Source organism: Amphibalanus amphitrite, unplaced genomic scaffold, assembly GCF_019059575.1.
Source record: "Amphibalanus amphitrite isolate SeventyFive unplaced genomic scaffold, NRLGWU_Aamphi_draft 000046F_arrow, whole genome shotgun sequence".
In the NCBI taxonomy this organism is placed as follows: domain Eukaryota; kingdom Metazoa; phylum Arthropoda; class Thecostraca; order Balanomorpha; family Balanidae; genus Amphibalanus; species Amphibalanus amphitrite.
This window is the reverse complement of record NW_024881542.1, coordinates 471,694-492,313: the sequence shown is the minus strand read 5'-3', so window position 1 is coordinate 492,313 and position 20,620 is coordinate 471,694. Positions and strand designations below refer to the sequence as shown.

General features: G+C 54.2%; 1 protein-coding gene across 3 annotated transcripts in view; it reads left to right on the top strand.

The window, feature by feature from the left end:
- The window catches only part of LOC122377511 (hormone receptor 4-like), a 92,993-nt gene that overhangs the window by 36,645 nt on the left and 35,728 nt on the right, over nucleotides 1–20,620 (top strand). The window contains exon 1 of one of the 3 annotated variants that reach the window (XM_043357598.1): nucleotides 12,738–13,012. The exons of the other annotated variants lie outside the window; for them this stretch is intronic. Within the exon in view, the coding sequence (XP_043213533.1) occupies nucleotides 12,889–13,012 (124 nt within the window). The 5' untranslated portion in view covers nucleotides 12,738–12,888. Of the gene's footprint in view, nucleotides 1–12,737; nucleotides 13,013–20,620 lie in introns of those variants that run through there. 3 annotated transcript variants of the gene reach the window in all.

Genomic DNA, 20,620 nt, shown 5'->3' with positions numbered 1-20,620 from the left:
CAGGAGGGTGGGCTGGCAGAGATGTCAGCCGGCCTGCGAGGGTGTGCGTGGCGGAGGGGAGCGAGCGGGAAGGGTGGAGGGGAGGGGAGGAAGTGAGGAAGAAATCCAAGATGGCGTCGAATGCGTGCGGTTTATTAGGTGGAAATTATGGCGTTGATTAATGGGGTGAAAAACCGTCATGGTGGGGCAGTATTTTAATTAGCAGCGTGCAATTTTAATCTTTTGACATAGGGAGTAGGTTATGGTAGCGTGACTCAGCACAACTAGGGTCTTGTCTGTTTCAAATGCAAAAATAGACATCGGTTTTTAGGTCACGTCAAAATTGGGATCATTTTAGTTCGAGTACAATGAAGTACCTACATGACTGAGCTTTCTCACCCGCGTCCGTCTGCGCATTCTCAGCGTTTACCCTGGATCTGTCGGCAGTTGTAACTGCCTCAGTTGCCGGGACATTTCGGCCGCGTTTCCGCGAGGGGAGCTGTCAACTGTTGAACGCTCTACATGGGGCGGTCAGACGTCTGTAAGCCAATAAGGCTCCCCTGGCCGGGGTGTCCGGGGACGCAGCGTTTCCTCTCTGTCCTGCTGTCTACCCGCCGGGATTAGCGAGTCATCGCTTAGCAGTCTGATGGGATCAGGCGCGGCTGCCGATCGACCCGGCGATTAATCCTATTGTCACCCTGAACGTCCGGCTTTGTCTAATGACTGGACGGGATGGCGATATGCGGTGCAAATGTTCCGGTCGGATGAAGCAGGAAAGATGGGTTTCCAGTTTCGACATGGTATGCGGCTATGGTTGGTTTCTAGTATTTTTATCGTCAATGTAAGTCGCACATTGTGATAACTTGTTATTGAATTGGAACGTTTAGAAAATGTGCGGACAGAATGAAGCATGCCATTGTCTGCAATGCCTGAAAATGTTCGGTGGGTAATTTCAACTGCAGCCGATTGTGCAATGGCTCAGAAGGTCATGGGGTTGTTTTCGATTATGAAGTTTCCGATCCGCATGAAACGTTTCATGCTGGTCAATCGTGCGTTATATGATGGAGGAGCAACGCAGAAAATCCACCGACGTCGTCACTCGTCTACTACAGTGGCGTGCATCATGGCCTGGGACACCCAAAGAGTGCTTTCTTTAGAAGCAACATCCATTCGGAGCTTCCCTGAGGTCCCGCTCGGACACCTTTACCCTGATTGGGCCCGGCCCGTGGCCTTTTCAATGGGCGGAGTTTCCTGCTGGGCATAACAGCGGCGGCACCGTTCGACCGGACGTTCCATGAACGGTGCGCGCCGGGGGCGGCACGGGTCGGGCCATCGGCCTGTCTGGCCTACATTCGACCCGTCCCCCACCTGGGCAGCCAGGTCGCCCCTCACACACCGCCCTCATGTTCCGGGAACCCCTCGCAGTCGCCGCCGCCGCCGCCATCGCTGACCGCAATCCGCCACTGCCGGCCGAGGGTGCCGGCGGCGGCGCGGCGACCCGACCTCTGCTGCTTGCTGCCCGGCCGTGGTGGGGAGCAGCTGGGAGCAACGACCTGTCCCACTGCGATCAATAGCGCGCCGCGCGCCGCTCGCACTTCCGGGCGGGGTTTAGGGTCGGCCCGGGCCGCGCGGCCGCCTCTGGCTGCATTGATTCGCGGCGCACCCCTTCTGCCGGCGGCCGGCCGCGGTCGAGTCGCGGCCTTCCGCTCCAGGAGCTCCCCCAGCGCAGAGGAGCTTCCTCCTCCCCGGCGGGGGAGGCCGGGAGGGGAGGGGCAGCCCCACGCGTGTGCGTGCGCCGTCTCCATCGCGCTGTGGCCCTGTCCTCGAGGAGGCCACGGCTGCTGTCCTCGGGAGGCCACGGCTGCTGTCCTCGAGGAGGCCGCGGCTGCTGTCCTCGGGGAGGCCGCGGCTGCAGCGGAGCGCCGGTGACTCATCGCCCGGGTGGTGTTTACGATCTTCGGCCTCGTGAATTGTGTACGAGGCTGCTTCTCTCGCCGGCATGCAGCATGCTCTAGTAGCAGGCAGTACCTCAATCACCACAGAGTTACTCCCTGCAGCCTGAACCCATCACATATTGGAACATGCCTCTCACCAGCAGCTCAATACTTTGTGCCTACTGCCTTATGAACTTTTATGCGAAAACTAAATATAGCTGTACGCCATTAGGCTGTTCGACGCTGTGGATCTACGTGAATCCTCTGAATCCTCAAGAGCTGAATGGATGAGTAACTGTGCACTGGGTGACCGCCGGTGGAGCATATGCCCTGAAACAGGTCACGAATGACATTTCCGGTCGTATTTCGGCGAAACGGTCATCAAACCACTATAGCCTGCCACGGCGTGCCTTCCGTACATGACCTGGAAGTCCGCCGAGTGACACCCCCACGACTGCCCCGTGTTGTTCATTAACCTCCCCCTTCCAAGGGCTGGCGGCCCGCTATGTACACAATCGATCTGGCGCGACACACCCACAAGCCCGCCCCCCCCCCCCCACACACACCCAGTCTGGAGGCCCGGGGCGGACGGGTGGGGGGGGGGGGCGCCGGTGGGGGGCAGTGACCGCAGTATCGCCGTCCGGAAGGCCGGCACCCACCAGTCAATCGTGTCCCAGTTCGCAGCGAATGAGAGCCCTGCGCGTGTGCGTGGCGCTGCGTGCGCTATCGGTGTGCACATTGGCGCGTCCGACCGATAGTGGGTGCGTGGCGTGACCCCAATGGGGCACCCTAACCTCGCGCCGAGGGCGATGCCCTCAAAATCCAAGTGGCTCTGCGTGAGCAAATTTGCGCAGGCTGATGTAGCTGGGAAGTTTGAAACACCTGACGTTTTCGCTCCAGAGTTTCAAAATTATTGACGTCATCGTATCTGGCCGATACGCTGTCTGTTGAAAGTTTGTTTGAAATTAAGTCGCTCGAATCCGGTGAGCGAGTAGCGACTGTTCCGACCTCCGTTGCGGATGGTATCCGGACCCCGATGATGCGGAGCGATGGTCAGATGACCGCGGGTGATCAGTGTGTGAAACCGAAGGCTGCCATGAATAATGGCCCAGTGAGGGACACCGGGCCGCGCTCCCAGCAATCTTCTGCACGGGTGCACCTCGACACGTGCTGTGGAACAGGGCGCGTGCCCGCTGAGCTGCCCACAGCTACTTCCCCCAAATATTAACTACATGATGGTGCGTTTTGCCGACGCATGAGAGGGGCCGACATCGTTCCGTTAATGCCTCGCTGTCAGTATTTGCTCTCATTCGGTATTGATGGATTTATCTCTGTCGACGGCGTATAGTCGATAGTTTCTGTCCTGTACCGCCTGTCCTCGGCCCTGCAGTTCTCCCCGTAGTATTGATTCTGCTGTGCGTATTCAGCACATGGACACAACTGACGTAATTTGAGTGCTACCAGTCGGATCGAACGCGCTTAGATCACTTCCTCATTTATTATTTTCGTCCCCCGGCGGCCGCGCCCCCGAATGGCGGCGCTGACGCATTTGCATACGCGGCTCGGCTCGCACTGAAAACTTTTTTACCATTTCCTGAAGGGTAAACCCGCCATAGCATGGTAGCTTGACACACAGACGTTTTTTACCACCTTCCAGATGGTAAATTTTACTCTTTCATGAAGAGTAAACTCGCCAGGGAGGGGTAACATGACACACAGACGTTTTTTACCATCTTCTGAATGGTAAACTCTTTTGATTTACTCTTGTCTAGAGTGTAACATTTTTTGGGTTACACTCTTTGAAAGGGTAAATCTTAAACGGAAGCCTTTTCTAGGGAGTAACGCATCATCTACTCTGTGCTTTACCCTCCTACAGAGAGTATATTCTTCTGGCCTACCCTTTGTCACATGGTAATGTTTACTCTTTCCTTTAGTGTAAACCCCCCCAGAGGATGGTAACAGACTCACAGACGCTTGCTTCAGAAGCTTCACGAAGCTTCTGTTAACCGGAGCTCACCAACTAAAAAAACATGCTTCAAGAGCAACAATGTATATTTGGCTTCCGTACAAACAATACGAGGGGCACACCAGCCATGAACATTGTGAGACTCTTCACTTATGCATACGAATTTATACGAAGCGTTCAGCAATGCACAAGCGGTAAATAAACACCACGATACAACTTGAATGCACTTTGAATGTGAATATAACAAGACATTCAGCGCCCTCATATTGGATAAGGCACAGCGCACAATATTTGAAGAGAGCGACGGCGTTCCTGGGTGCAGTCGCCCGTCTGCGTGAGATAATGAGACTGGATCACTACAGTGCAAGGCTTTTTCAAAGTCACCAACAAAATGCATAAACTTGTAGCATCACAACAAAATTAATGTACGTACTCACAACCTAGGCCACGTGGCCGTGCACGGGGTCCTGTTAACCAGGTCAAATTAGCACTACTCAACGGCATGCAATGCTCTATCACATCGGTACTTACAATAAAATGTCCACAGAGGCTCTATAGGCGATGAACAGCACACAAGCACAATCACCAACGGCCACGCCGCGCGGCACCGACACTGCTCACACCCTCTCTCGGAGACCAACGGCCGAAAACTGACAGATGCGCGCGGCCTTCAAACCGCAAACGGCCGATCTCGTTTCTGATTGGCTGAGTGATTCCATTTCAAATATCATCTTCACGAGGGTAAACAAGATCCACGCATGAAACGACTATCTGTACACGAGTCACGATACCCAGAAGGAAAGAGTTTTTGTGATGTTCTGGATCGCGAGAGTAATATTTATATTTACATGGTAATAATACTCTTCGCTGGCGAATAAGTTCATATTAACCACGTACCGTTACCATGCACATAATGGTAGCAAAGAGTTACCCTTTCAATATACTCTTATCTTGCTGGTTTGATGAAAATGAACCCTCCAGGTGGTAGTAAAAAAGTTTTGAGTGCGTTCTGTTTAAGGCTCGCGCTCGTGCGCGCCGCCCCGACTCGAGGAGAACGGTGACGTTGATGGAGAGGTGACCTCTCCCCTCGCGGTCGATTTGCTCGATGACTGGCACGGCCGCCCAAACAATCGTGCCCTCCATGTCGCTCGGGGGATTTTCGACGTTAGCCCGCACCCCTGTCCGCTAAAAAGCCTCCCCTCGCCGCCGCGACCCCTGATAGTTTCAAATAAGCCATGTTTTATGGGGGCACGCGCTGTAAATGGGGCGAACTGGGAATATGCTACACACGTGGCGGGAATTTTTTTCCGCAATTAAGACCACTCCACACGCCACTTACTGTCAAACGCTCATGGTCGAATTCATTAGCGAAAATCGACGCCGATAACGGCGAAACCCATAACCCTAACGATGTCGCAAAAATGTGCTGCTCATCCACAAATTATTGCCCACTGTCCCCGTGAGTTGTAACCCGTCAGATGCTCTACCGTAGCGTGCGGTGACGTGGTCGCCGGTGGCCTTGCCGTCAGGGGCAGCAGGGCCCTGTGCATTGTGCAACTGTGCACGCCTATCGAATGATGCAACTGAGGGTCAATGACTCGCTGGTGCCAGGAGCCCGAGCGCCACAGTGTGTACTCTATCCCGGCTGCTGCTGCGGCTGCGGCTGTTCTGTTGCTACTGCAAGCAGGGGCAGCGGCTGGTGGCGTGTGTATGTATTCCTGCACACTGCACACGGCTACATACGCCAGTCACTGTGCAGTGCGTCAGGGGCATGTGGCGGACGTATGGCGTCAGTGACGTTCGATCGTAGGCGGCGGTTGTCGCTGACGACAGGGTGTCCGGATGGGAAAATGCCAGCTTAAGCTCGGCGTATAGTTTCAAACAATTGTTTTTGCAGTCATCTTTGGTATATTTCCTATGATGAACTGAGATATTGCCGACAGAAGGCTGCTCAAAAATATTTGGTGCCTAGTTATTTTAAGTCGAACAAACATTAAATCATTAGATTAAGATAAATTCAATGAAAATATGTCCCGAAGTAAGTGGACTGCCTTTCAGGATCCGCTTATGGAAGTCGCTGAATATATGTATAAGCCATCCCCCTGCTATGAACAGACGTTCTCTCAGCTGCCGGCCGTCCAGTGTGCACAATCCATGCACAGCAGATCGAGTGTATGCAGTTTTATGGTGCAGTGGCACACGTCGACACCTGGTGCAGGTGGGAACACTGAGGTTATAGGATCAGTAGCCAAGTGAGCGCTGTCCTCCTCCCTGCATAGATCTGCAATGACCCAAAACTGGCCGGAGCTATCTGATCGGCCTGGTAGAACACCCGATCGGTGTGACCTGTTTACCGTGTCGGGCGAACTCCCGGCTGTACGACAGCCCCCCCCTCCCGCTCAGAGAGACGGGTCGCCCGACCGGCGAGACGTTTTTGTGATGTCACGTCAGTTCCTCGTCTGGGGTGCCCGATTGTCGACTCGGGGGAGACGGGCGCTGGCTCACCCACACTCGGAACAACATGCGCGTGAGCTATGATTGATAGAATGGGCACAGCGCACCTACCGCATAGGCCGCACGCGCTCCTTGCAAAAACTCAGCCAAACAGCTGTTGCCATCCGGCGTTTCAAGGAGCTGTCCAATTTGCGCGTCACTTGAAAAGGGTGGCGGAAAGAGGGCGAGAAGCCCGGTGATGGCCTCTGAGAGGGGCGGCTCCGCTCCTCTCTAGTCTGCAGAGTAGCTCATTGGCGCATCTTTAAATACGGCATCATAAAGGTGAGTTAACTGTTTTTAATTTGTCTTTTTCTGCTAGTTTTCCCCTTCTTTGTTTCGTTAAGAGGCATTTATTCATTATTTGAGAAAAATCGATTTTCTCAGGTTTTGTCAATTTTCTAGTTGCAGCTTTCTTTACGAAGCTTTCTAAAGTATATCAATTTACTTCACTATGTATGTAAATACGAGCAATATGGTTAGTTGATATAGCTATACCATCGTCAGATACGGCCTTGGTCAGATACAAGTTATCGAGCGCACGGAGGCGTTGATTTTATTCCGTAATGATCCTCCCACAAAAGGGCACCAACTGCTTATTATCGATATTAATTGTTCATTATTGTTATAGATAAAACGCTTCTCAGATGTCGATACTGTGATATCTGTAACATTATCACTCGGAAGAGAGTGGAACGATGGGTGAGTTTCGGGGCTCATTTTCTCCCGTTTTCGTCAAAGCCTTGTCAAATCGCTGGAAAATGAGCGTTCAGGCTATCTTTGGTATTCTTATATAAGATAAGTAGCTTCATAATTCGCGCAACTTGCCCTTCATTGAGCTAATTTCCGGGGCCTTAGCGCGTTGCCTCTGCTATGTTTGGCTTTTGAGCTTAATGACGTAATTTGAGTACATACGTTGGTGCGAGCAGAACATAGGATAACTTGTTCGTTTTCTCCCACCCCGACCGAATCGCGCTGTGATCTGTTTCGAACTGTTACTCGCCGTATCTGTTCGTCAGCGGTCTACATCCGGCGTGTTTACGCCTTCATCTATCTGGTACAGCATCCGCCCGCCCCCCCCCCCCCCCCCCCACTGCCCAGTCCCACCCTGCCCCTCCCCGTCCCTCCGCGCCGCGGCCCTGGCCACCGCGGTGGCCAGGGCCGAACGGCCTCGGCGCCCGGTGCACCGGGCGCCGAGGCCGTTCGCTGATCCCGTTATGCTGCCCCGCCCCGGCGCGGCGCGCCGCCGCACGCACATGCGTGCGCAGCCAGCGGGTCGATGGGCCCGTTACGCGCGCGTCACCCCTTCTGGCGCGCCCGGCCGTCTCAGCCGGTCGATGGCCGGCCACCCCCGCCGCCGCCGACGGGCTGCCGTCGCGGTCGACGACCCGCGTGCAGGAGCGTTGACCGCCGCCCATGGCGTGCTCGCTACCTGCCCGCGGGCGCCGGGTAGGAGGGGGGGGGGGGCGCACAGGTGGCGCTGGGGCGCCCGCGGCGGCCGGCGACCCCGCCGGCTGAGCGCTGACCCCCGGAAGCCCGGGTCGCGCCCAAAACGGACGCGCTGCCGCCCGCCGAGATGAATCTCCTGTCAGCGCTGCCTGGGGTCGGAGTTGTACCGAAATGCTCTCCCGATGTACCGGCGAGGAGGGACGGTCAAAAACCCGCTCCGCACGTCCGCTTGAGCTGAACCAGTGTAACGCGTGCCCCATTTGTTCGCCGGACCCCTCTGTAAAAGACGCCGCTTGTCACTCATCGCCCCGTTGGACCTCATGGCCCCAGGGACGCGTCCCTCACCGCTCTCCCCTTACTCTGCGGCCCGCATCAATATCCATTCACACACACACACACGTCCTCGTCAGCTGACGCAAGACTTCCGCATTTAGATGCGCTCACGCAGCGCCCGGAGTGTTGGGTACGCACTAGAGCTGCAGGATATCGAACCCAGAAGCCCGGCGGTCACCGTGAACGGAACAGTGGCGCATAAATACTTGACAGCGATACAATAGTACACCCTAGCCACACAAATGCCACCCTTGCACTATTTGCAGCGTAGTGACCTCAATATTGTGGGTGTTTCGTCGGCTGGCCGGGCTTTGTCGATGCTCGATGCGGCCGCTCTAGCGGCTGTGCGGGGAGGGAGGAGCGCGGCCGCTCCCCTCGCGGCGCTCCGGTTGTTGACCCGCGCGCCGCCAGTGTGCGACCGGGCCGGGCGGCTGCCACTGGTCGGCCACACACTCGCATGACACGCTGAAAAAGGCGGCGCCGGTGCGTGGTGCAGTGCGTGCTGCGAGTGACCGGGTGCGTGCGGCGGCGCTGCAATGAACGGCCGCGGCCCGGCCGGCGGCGGCCCGGCCCAGTCGACCAGTGTCAACGGCCCGGAGCGAGGTGAGTGACCGGCCTCGCCGGTTCCGGTTCCGTTATGTTGACGCCGGCCACGGGGCAGGGGCGGGGTGTGTGCGGTGCGGAAGTGATCTCGGGGGTAGTCAATGGGGTTTGGTGACGGGGAGTGCGGTGTGACGGGCCCCTCTGTTGTGGAGGAGGTGTGATGTTTCGGGCACTGACAGATGGAGCCGGGTCGTTCAACCGGCTGCAGGGACACGGACCGAGCGCGGTTTACACGGTTTTTGGCTGTGATCCTGCGATCATACACCGGTAGTGGTTTCAGCGACTGGCTGCACGGCATGGGATTTCCCACAGCTCGTGATGTTTGCTCTCTTCAGAGCTGACCAGGATTCCGAGACATTCCTTCGTATGGACGAAATGATAATGCGTTATCGGACTATTGCACGGCGATTGTGGCGCAGTTAATGTCAACTTCCGGCTCGTTGAGACACATGTGGCGGTAACATTGAAGTGTGCTGCAACAACTGATGCCATCAACTGAAGAAGACGTTTTATCAACTCGAGATTTATTATTGCGTGTCGAAACCTCCCATTGAAATCGCGAGACAATATGGTACATATGTGTAACAAGGGAATAGTTTACCTGACATGCTACAGTTATAAAACCATATTATTGGTTTTATATACCATGCTCGCTTTTAGATGTTTTGTTTTCTTGACAAGACCAACAGTTATTTGATATTTTTATCAATGAAAACAAAATAAAACAGCGAAGATGGCCCTCGCTGTGAATTTTCCATAAAAGCTCGGTCCCAACTCCCATCTTCCGTTTCGGGAAAAAGCACAGGCGACAAGAACTGTGTACCTACCTGGTACCATACCTAATTCCGACTTAGGTTCCGAGAGTTAGAGAAGGGCTCTCGACCGTGAATTGCACTCGGACAGCATTCCGCGAATGAACCGTAAACGTATCACTTTACCTGCCTATCGTCCTTTAAATGCATCTACTTTTACTGTTGAGCATTTTTAGTTATGCTCGTCTTTTACGATTAATCGCCATGATTGCATACAAACTATTTAATTCAGCCTGTACCATCGGATCAAAAGTATTGTCGCAAAATTATTTTTGCGCAAGCTACCTAGGTACGTACATGCCACTTTCCGTCTCGTATTTTTGCTTGCAATATGCCAAAACTAAGATGTACCTAAGAATGACATCTTATGGTATGGCATAAATTATGATCCATGTTTTCAGAAGACAATTTACATCCGGACTTCAGTCCAACACAAATTTCTTTGTCTAAATATGACCATGCCGACCAAACAAAGGGCCCCAAATTTAGGACGAGACCTTCATTCTGTGTCTCAACAACAAATCCAACTAGTGAACACCCAACACCAGTTATGTTTATAACAGGGACGTCGCTGACTTCAGGACAGACTGGGTCGCCATCTGTGCGTCCCGCGGACCACCCACCCCTGCTGCTATCCCCTCCCTTCCTTCGGGGGCCACCCTCGCCCCTCCCCTTCCTCTTCTGTGTGCGGTGAGAGGGTGAATTGACAGAACCCGCCCTGCTTCCCTCTCTGTACTTCTGGACGTTGATCTCTGCAGCAAGACTGCCTTTCCGTCGGTCGAGGCCAGGTCCCGACCTTCTCTACCGCTTCCGTCGCGCCGCCGCCGCCGCCGCCGTCGACCGCTACCGGACCTCGGCGCGCCACCGAAAGTGAAACCGCGTCATCGTGCGCGGCGGATGACGCAGCCGGGCCGCTTTCTCGGAAGGTGCGGGTGACGGTGCCACCGACCGGGCTGGGCATGGCCTGGTGGCGCAATTCTACCGCTTCTCGTAGATGGGTGTGCGATTCAGATGAATACTATAGTATTCATCTGAATCGCACGTATACGATTCAGATGCAAACAGATGCACGTATACGTGCATGTGTTTGTTGCAACATATAGGCGTACCGGTAGTAAATTAATTGCTGAAGGTTTCTCTGGATTCTGAAGAACTGCGTGGGATAAATTCAGCTGTGAAAGTATGATACTAGTACCATTGAGGATTTATTTACCGCAAACAACAAATCGCTACAGCTCTTCATTGCGACTGGCGAAAGTGATTTAAAACAACAGTTTGCAAATAACTTGCCGTCGAGAGCTTTATGATCATCTTTCACCCAAACTACAAATTATCGAGACAAAACTGTGCACCATCCGTTTCGTTTCTGGTTCGCACCTTGCTGTTGCGGTTGCTAATCTGCCGAATATTTGCGTTGTGGCTCTGTCTGAAGGTGGCATTCCATGGCCGGGCACGGAAGAGCCGTGTTCACCGCCCGGTCGTTGAACCGAGAGATACCAGCAGCTGCAGCTTTCACTGCGAGCGGTCACATTGGAGCAGCGACTGCACGACTGCTGTGTATTCTTTACCGATTACCTGCAGCTTTCCTTTTGTCGGGTGGCCCTCACAACACGAGCGGCAGATGGGCATGTAGTAAATTCGGAGAATCGTACAGCTCATAGTGATTTGTAATTGAAGAAACATTTTCACTTTCTCACGAAGGGAACGTTTATTTTCTGATATTTGATTGTTTTTGGTCGAAAAATCTTTGGAACATTGAGCTAGGAGTATCTGATTTAATGTTGTAAATGCAAATTTGTAAGTGTAAATGTATTTGTTGTAAATGTAAATTTTCTAACCTATAACACTTCTTATATTTTTACTTATTAAGATGCTAATTTGAACAGTGCTTCCGTTATCGAAGAAGATTTCACGCCCAAGGCATCTACCCGTTTGCTTGGATACTTTTGCCCTTTTTGTTGGTGGTAAGGCTTTGTTTGGGAATTGGTCGAATTTACCGTGACCCAACGGCTTATATTTTTATGTTTCATCGTTCTTTTCGTTTTAGGTCAAGTATGGATTAACCGTATCCGCACATGTCGCGAATTGTACCGTAACGTAAGGCACACGTTGTCCGGCCAATGTCAATGTCCGTTTCATCTCAAGTAGTGACTTTCTTTTTGATAAAATAATTGAATTAAGTTAACCGGCTCGGCTAGTGACGGTGGTCGAAATGATAAGTGTCCATGGCTGTCACTGGTAGCCGCAGCCATTACCACGGATAGAGTGTAGACCTCTGGCTTATGTCACGGTCCGAAGCCGCTGTTACCCGTACTGCCCCTGGGTTTACCCGGCTAGTCGTGAGGACCACTGCGTCTGGTCTCAGTAGTGCACTGTCGCAGTGACGTTCAGAACATTTTCTACACCCCCCAGCAGCTCCATTGACTTGCTGGTGTCACCGGTGACAGGGCTGGTGGGTGACGTGGCTGGAGGGGGGGGGGGAGAGGGGCTGAGGGCAGCTGGTCGGGCAGCTGGTGAGTGCCGACGTGCCAGCTCCAGAGCTCTGGATGACCGGCGCCTGGAGCGGGGCCAGCCGGCCAGCGCCGCAGCTGCTCCTCTCTGCACAGTGGCCTTAGAGCCGTGCCAAACCAGCAGTCCGATCTGATGGCCGCGCCGCGCAGCAGAGAACTGGGATTCATCCCAAGAATCCCGCCGGTGCGCCGACCCCGTGCCGCCAGCCGCTGAGTAATGTTGAGCTCTCAGGGTCGCCGGTGCGAGGTGCAGGATTCAGAGCGGGGGCTGGCCTCAGGGCTGTGTGTGCACGCCGACCTCAGATGGGCACAGATGTTCGCCGGATGCCGACGGCGCGCCGCAGCACGCCCGTCACCGACCGTGGCTTATTTTTATCCAGCATACCGCGGAGTGCGGACCGCATGACCGGCCGCCCCCGCCCCCGCCCCCGCCCGTGACCTGCCACCGACACGGCCGCCCCCGCCCCCGCTCCCGCCCGACTGCCACCAACTGCCGCCGACATCGACGCTCACGGGAAAGTTGGTGCGTGGGGCAGGTCGGGATCGGCCCGGTGTCGGTCGCCGTGACGTCACGCCAGTGACCTTATGACGTCACATCTCGGCTCGGCGGCGGCGGCGGCGGCCGGCCGCGCGGCTGGCCCACTTCTGCTGTGAGCGCGGCGCGCGGAGGGCTGCGGCGGCGCGGCGGCGGCGAGCGATCGCACCTGCTCAGTGACCCAGTGCCGGCGCCGAGCGGCGGACAGTGAACCCGACCGGCCGAGCGAGTGGCCGACCGCCAGCGGTCACCGGCCGGCCAGCAGCGCGCACAGTTCATGTGGACCGCGGAGAACGACTGCGGACAGAGAACGGTCTCGGCTGAGACCATGGAGGGCTATATCAAAGTCCAGAGGCCCGGGGAGCTGCATTCGGATGAGACGCTGGCGCGCTATGTCCCAGGTGAGCAGAGAACTCCGGGCACTCAGTGCAAACGGTCTGTCTATGTATAGGTATGTGCAGTGGAAAACATTCCACATCGCCGGAGCTTGCTCTATTTCAGTTGTTGACCCTGCCGGATGCTGTTCTTTGGTGCAGAGTTCTTGCGAGGAATTGTTATGCACACTGCTCAGAAGCTGTGCCCGCGGGATAACTTGGATAGCTCTTAGATGCTGACTTGTTGAATTTGCGGATGTAGGTGTTTTATTCGAGATTGGCTTGCGGAAATTATTTGCATTATAAATAGTCATTAAATTGATTTTCATTGACCCCTCTCTAGGTATTTGACTCTGACATCATCATCAGGAATCTGCCATTGGAAACAAAATTGCCAGGATGCTAGAGTACAAGCGCCTTCTTTTTTTTCATTCCCGGTGAGGACTAGACATGAACAGCAATAATGATATCAGTTGGGTATTTTTCACCCACCTGCCGGATGTTGGTTTCTATGAACTATCAACTAACCATTTAAAAAATCACACGCTCGCGGTTGTATCGATATCATACAGTTGTAAACGTACCCAATGTGCATCATGCGTGTTTACAAGAGCAGCAGTTGCCTTTGTCAAGCTGTGCCAGCTACATTTCGAAACTCATCTGAGCCGCCATCTCTACAATTGACCTATATTTGATACCGATCTCTTTTTATTTCTTCGATTGGCTTACACTGTTATGTGTATCCTTAAACGCACTGTGTGCTGCTACATTATGCAATATCCCCAACATACGCACACCGGATCACAAGTCTCCCGGCTCACCCATCTGGAACACTTCGGGTCTTCCACCCGTCCGGCCGGCTCCGGTCGGGCGTTAACCCCAGCCGCGGCGGGGACCGGGTCAACCTCGTTCAGCCCGGGTCATGAGGTCAAGGGGCGGGGCCAGCCGGCCGCTCAGCTGGCTCGCCGGCGCGGGTCAGGGGTCACCACAGGTGGGGAGGGACGCGGCCAGCCGAGCTGCTGAGATGACGTGCGGAGGGGGATTGGTTCAGCGGTGTGAACCGGATGTTCAGAGACGGCAAGATGTGAGTGCAGGTTGAAGATACCTCGGTGAATCAAACAAAGGCAAATAGGGAATGAATCCCTTTTAAATAACTCTTTCACGAAACATTTGGTAGCATGGATCTGGCCAAATGGAGCGAAATTTCGAATTTTGGGAATTCTTGATAGACATATTCGCTGGCCACGCCCATCGCCGTCTTTCTGGATCCGCCATCGCGGTTGGACTGGCTGACCTGAGCGATGGCCGTGCTCTGCTGCACCCTCCGATAGCACAAGGACTGTTTGATTTGAGGAGCGGTGCCGTCCTGCAGTCCTGGCTGTCCGCCCCCTCCCCCCCCCCCCCGGGCGAGTCTGCAGCCGCGGCGGCGCGGGTTCAAAGTCCGAGTCATGACGTAGCCCGTGTGCTATTTTCAACGGCTGCGAGCGTCCGTCTGCCCTGTATCCGGGCTGCTGGGCTGACGGGCACACCGCCTCCCGCTGGGCTGTATCGGCCTACAGCGACACCAAGTTTGAATGGAATTTACCGCCACCCTGACCGGCAGTCGGCCGGCCGACCGGCTCACCGGTGCATCATGAGTTCGCCAGATGCCTTTCACTTGTGAGATTCTATGAAGGCACCGCGCGTAAGTGCTGTGTTGCCCAATTTCGGACTTGTTTTCGGAAGACGTTTCACTGTGTGTTGGCTGTGAGACGTTCCCAGATACCCCGGTTTGACGCACGGGGAAACCCACGGCGTAGTGGCCGGGGTGGGGGTGGGGGTGGGGTGGGGGCGCCATCGACCCGGTCCGCGTACGGCCACCGGGGGAGTTTCCACCGTCCTCGGGCGGGGGCGGGGGCGGGGGCGGGGCGGGGCGGGGGCGGGGGCGGCCGTACCCTGCACTGACGGCCCCAGCTGGTTGGTACAGACCCGCGCCGGTATGCCGGCGAGCTGGTGATGGCGAGTTCGTACCCCATGCCCCATCTCCGGCGTCCCTGGCTCCCCTGGCCGGCCAGCTGCGCCGCGGGCCGCCGCTCTGGCTCCTCACTGCGCGACCATCTCGGAGCTATCTGGCGGCTCTGACGCGTCTTTGTGAGCCCTCAGCTGAGCATGGCCGGCCGCGGCGGGCGGGGGAACGGCCGACCTCCGCACCGACCCTCGCAAGTAGGCCAGCGGGCCGCCGCCGCCGACCGCCGACCGGCGCGGGCGAGCGGGCGGGCGGCGGGCGTTTTTCCCGCGTGGCCCGCTCTCGGTCCCGTTAGCTGGGTCGGGGCGAGGGTCGAGGGTCACGACATGACCGGACCGTAGGCCGACCACCGCCCCTGAGCTGGAGCGGTACGGCACGGCGCCAGACACGGCTCGACAGCCGGGATCCAGCTGACCTGGCGCGCGGCGCACGACCGGCCGCTGTGCCCCGTGAATGGAAGGGACACAACCCGCCCGAGCTGCAAATCAAGGCTGCTCGGCGGCGAGCTGCAAGGCCAAAGTAGCGGCGGCCTGACGCCCTCCGACACTGGAAGACGGCTATCTCGAGACCTTGTGCTTCCAGCCGAGCCGCACGCACTGGGCCGCCGTGAAGCGACTTGCAACCCTTGACTTGTTTATTCCTTCATGATTTGCGGACAAAAACGTTTCCTGGTTCGTCGTGAATAGCCGGGTGGGTTTTTGCACCAATTGTTGGCCTTGCACGCCTGTCTTGCACGGAGGTCACTGTGGCCGCAGCGACCCAGCGTGAGTGGATACCGCCCTTGTGGCCGCACGCACGCCGAGATTCTTGATTGCTTTGGCAGTCTGACCGCAACAGAGGGGGGGGGGGGGGGTATATATTTGCGGAGTCCTTTCAAATTTACCTACTCAGTTTAATTTCTTGTTCGTGCGCTGGTTATCAGCCGGTAAACCAATATGGAAGCTAGACATTAGTGCCTCATTCAACCGGATCTGTCGACAAAAATCTTTTAATTTGCATTGTATGCGGTCAGCATAAATCAGTGGTCGGCAGGTCCTCCGGGGTCGTGCCCCCTTTTTTGGCGCCAGCTCATAGGTGTAGCAACGTATCTCTTTGGTGAAGGATACCTTTCACCAAAGTTTCAGATTGGTGAAGGATCCTTCACCAATCTTGGACAATGCAAGGGAGGGTCTTCACCTACCTATGCTTAGAACTACTGGATTCGACGGTTGATCAAATGTCTTTTTTAACCCGCGCCCGGCTGGGGGTCCTGGATTTCCACGCCCTGCTGGGGGGGGGGGGTGTTTGAACACCCCCCCCCCTTCTAACTCGGCTCCTGGGCCACGTAGCGATACGCGGAAGGCGGCGTTCGAAAGAGGGCCAAAAATAATGACGAAATCACTTCGGTCGCTTTTTTGGTCAGGTCAAAGGTCAGGACACCAGAGGTCATTGAAGGCAAAATTTCGCCGATTTCCAGGTCGAATGTCGACAGTTTCCAAGAAGCCAACGCATAGCTCGGGAACCAATAGAGCTACAGCGCCACGGAAAAGCGCATTCGATAGCCCTATTAACGCCCTTTCTGAGTAATTCTCTCAGATTTGACCTAACGTCAACGGTTTTGCCTGCAGGGGGCAAAAACTGCCAAAATAGAAGATTTTTCGGGAACAGTTTTTCTGCAATAACTTTTGACTCAAGCCTTGCACGAGCTTTCTTTTACCGACATCGTGTTCCTCTTGTCAAGACGCATCGAATGAACTATAATTTGACATTGAAAGTTCAACTTAAAAATTTGACCTCTGGTCAAAGTCATGATTTGACCGGACATTGTCATGTTGCATATTAGTGGATCTGTATCGTCGAGCTGAACATATATATATATATATATATATATATATATATATATATATATATATATATATATATATATATATATATATATATATAAGGCGTTTTCATCGCTCTAGCATGCCTCTTTCAAAAGTTAGTCGCAAAAAACTGTTAGATACCATTCGTGACCTGAGATGACCTTACGGGCATAAACAGGGGTCACGGGTGCCGTTTTCATGTTCAGTGTGTCAAAGTTACTTGTAATTTAGTGTTTGAGAGTGTTTAGAATGACTTTCGTCCGAAAAAGACGGTTTTGAATTTTCTCCCATTGACTTATAATACCTAGAGAGGTCGCAAAATTGACCCGACCTTAGGTCACCGATATGAAAATTCCGAATTTTGTACATACTGTTGCACTTATCAATTGCTGAAAGCTTCAAAGCGATCCGTCGCTTGGTGTAGCTATGGCATACATTGAAACACTTTATGATGTGTTTATGAGGTGAGGTCACATGTAGCGACCTGGTGACCTGACCTTGAAGGACCCTGGTCTGAAATTTTCACAAAATGTATAAAATTGATAGATGATAAGGTGCCGCCGTTTTTCAGATATCCACGAAAAACCGCAGGGGGGGGGGGAAGTGTTCAAAAACCTCCCCCCCCCTCCCAGCAGGGCGCGGGTTAACACACTTTGACCATTTGCCACAGTAGTCAAAATTCCTTAGCCGAGGCCCTGATTTACATCTTGCTGTCATGGCAAGATGCACAATTCAATTTTAGGCAGGCATTGAAAATTTGACGTTAATGGGATGATAAGGGCGTAAGATATCTGCGAAAAACAAGGGGTTGGCGAAATTTGCCCCCCCCCCGCTTGCACTGTGCGTGTTGGTTGGCACGGTCCTGTCCCTTTTCATAAGGTTCAGGTGGCATCCTTCACCAATATTTTTGGCGCTCCTACACCCATGCGCCAGCTAGCGCCATTACCCCCACCTGCCAGACCCCATTGGTGATATAACCATGGTTACTAAAATTCCATACTTTTCCGCGACTCTTTGGGTACCATATCTGCGAGAAACCACAGGCTCACCCCCCCCCCTGCGGTTTCTCGCAAATATCTAAAAAAAAAGTTGAGCGCCACCATTTTGTCACATTTTGTCATGCATTTTGTCTGCACATGTTGTGAAAATTTCAGACCAAAGTCGCTCAAAGTCAGGTCACCAGATCACGTCAAGTGACCTCACCTCAGTAAAGACTGTAACGCCTGTTGTAGCTACACAGAGTAACAGATCTCTTTCAAACTTTCAGGAATTGACAAAGGCAACAAAACATGTACAAAATTTGTATCTCGGATATTTGATGTAGGTGACCAAAGGTCAGCTCACTTTCACGCCCTCTCTCGTTATCAATGGGAGAGGTCGCAAAGTCAATGGTAGAAATTGAAAGACGCCTCTTTTGGATGAGTGTCATTCCTAGCACTGTGAAGCACTGAATCACAAGTAAACATGACCACTGAGCCGGAAAACTGCACCCGTAACCCCGCTGTATGTCCCTGAGGTCATTTCAGGTCGTGAACGGTATCTAATAGTTTTTCGCCAATAACTTTTGATAAAGGCATGCCAGAGCGATGAAATTACCTTAGATGTGTATAGCTCGACGACACGGATCACCTGATGTGCAACAAGACCTTCGATGCTTCTCGACGGGGGGAGCACGATGCTGATAAAAGTGAGCTCTTGCAAGTTCTGAGTGAAACGCTACTGAAGAAAAACTATCAGCAAACAACGTACATTTTATCAGCAAACAACGTACATTTTAGCCTTTTTTGTCTCCGCAGGCTAAATCGTTATTCTTAGGTTAAATCTGAGGGCGTCATTCAGAAAAAAAAAACGTTAAGAGAGCTATCGAATGCGTTTTTCCGCAGCTCTGTAGCTCTATCCTTTCCTGAGCTATAGGCCAGTTTGTCGAAAATTGTCAAAGGTTGACCTGGAAATTGGCGAAATTTTACGTTCGATGACCTATGGTGAGCTGACTTTTGACTTGACCTAAAAAGTGGCCATAGTTTTCCTCCATCATGTCTTACTCTCTTTCGAACGCCGACTACGGCGGTTCGCTAGTGACCCAGGAGCCAAATTAGTAGGGGGGAGGGGGTTCAACTTCCACCTCCAGCAGGGCGTGGATACCCAGGAGCCCCATCAGGGCGCGGGTTAACCCCCATACGAATAGGGGTAGCGTGTATTTTTCGGGAATAGATCACGTTAAAAGGGTCGGATCATAAAAACTGTACCCTCGAGCCGATCATTTTTATCTGTCCTGAAAATGGCATGACCTTAACCCGAATAACCGTTGATTTGTGAGATCTTTCTTGAGATCATGGCAGTCCACAAAATCTCACTTCAAGAAGCTACAGCAAGAGCCGATTTACTCGGGACTTGTCATTGACCTCTGGAAGGTCACCAAATGACCAAGGACCTTTAAATTGGGTAGTAGCGGCTGCCTATCTTCACGGGCAGCACGCTCAATTTTTCTGCAAAGCTCCAGCTCAGAGGCCGAGATGCACGGGTCAGGGTGCAATGGACAACTCCTCTCCCTTGCTTTAGTGACTGTGAAAACGCCAACAGGCGAGCGCCGGCTAATACATGACAGTTACTTTCCACGGCTGTACGGAATGGTGAGCAGCTATGTACATGAAAATTGGCATGCGATCAGTTCATGCTTTGTGCGTTTGCCCTCGACTAATTTTTGAATCCTGGGGCACAACAGTTGCGATGTCTGTCCCATCAAGGGAGCCATTAATTCTAAAAAAAGATGAGGCTTTCTCAGAGGCCCTCATTACCCCCCGCCGAAGGGCGCCATTACCCCCAAAGGGGGCATGCCCCACCATTTGCCGACCCCTGGCATAAATGGTCTGTCTAATGCTACTCTGCGGTTTGGCTTCACCTCGTCGCGTGTTATCGCTCTTCCCATTTTCGGAAGCCGGTCCTGTGACTCGCCAGATGTGCGTCGAAACTGATGCAAGCGCTATTGATTGCTCTGAACGGCTGCAATGGACGGGGCCGACTGCGCAGGCGCGCTGCGCCGAAATTGCAATCTCCGCTCCCGCTCCTAACGACGCACTTGGCCGCGCCGCGAGCCCGGGGGAGGCCTTCGAGCTGCGGGAGGGGAGCGCGCGGCGCGGCCGCCCTCTAACGGGATGACGCGGGGAGGCGGCAGGGGAGGCGGGCCGCGAGGGTGTCAGCGAGGCACTATTGACCCGCTGCCAGCGGTGCAGTGGGAGGCATGTGTCATCCCACCCCGCGGCGGAGAATCGATCGCGCCTCACGACACCGCCGTGCTTCCGGAATGTGCGTGCCGCCCGGAAGTGGCGGTCGGTCGAGATGACAGCGGCTCGGTGGGGCGGCGGCGGCGGCGGCGGCGCGGCAGAAGCGGCGCACAGCCGGTGGTCGCGCGCCGCCGCGCCGCGCCGTTTTTGCCTGCACCGCGGCTGACATGTGCTGGCCTTGCCGGCCATTGCGTCGTGTCGGAAGTGCGCCGGTTTTTGTCGTTGTTGGCCCAGTTTGGCGCGTGCAACATGCTGGTGTTTGTGACGTTCTGGCCGGCGGCACCGTGACGGCGGCCCGCCCCGCGAAGGACACTTCGGCGCCGCGCCCGACACTGACACTGCTGACACCGGATGGTGATGTGTCTGACACAGACACTGACACCGGAAAGTGACCATCGGCCGACGGTCCTGGCACGCTTACACAAACATGCGGTTGAAATTGCTTTGTTTTAAGCCTGTTCAAGCCCTTATCTTCATCAACAGAAAGAGCATCACGCCTCACGAA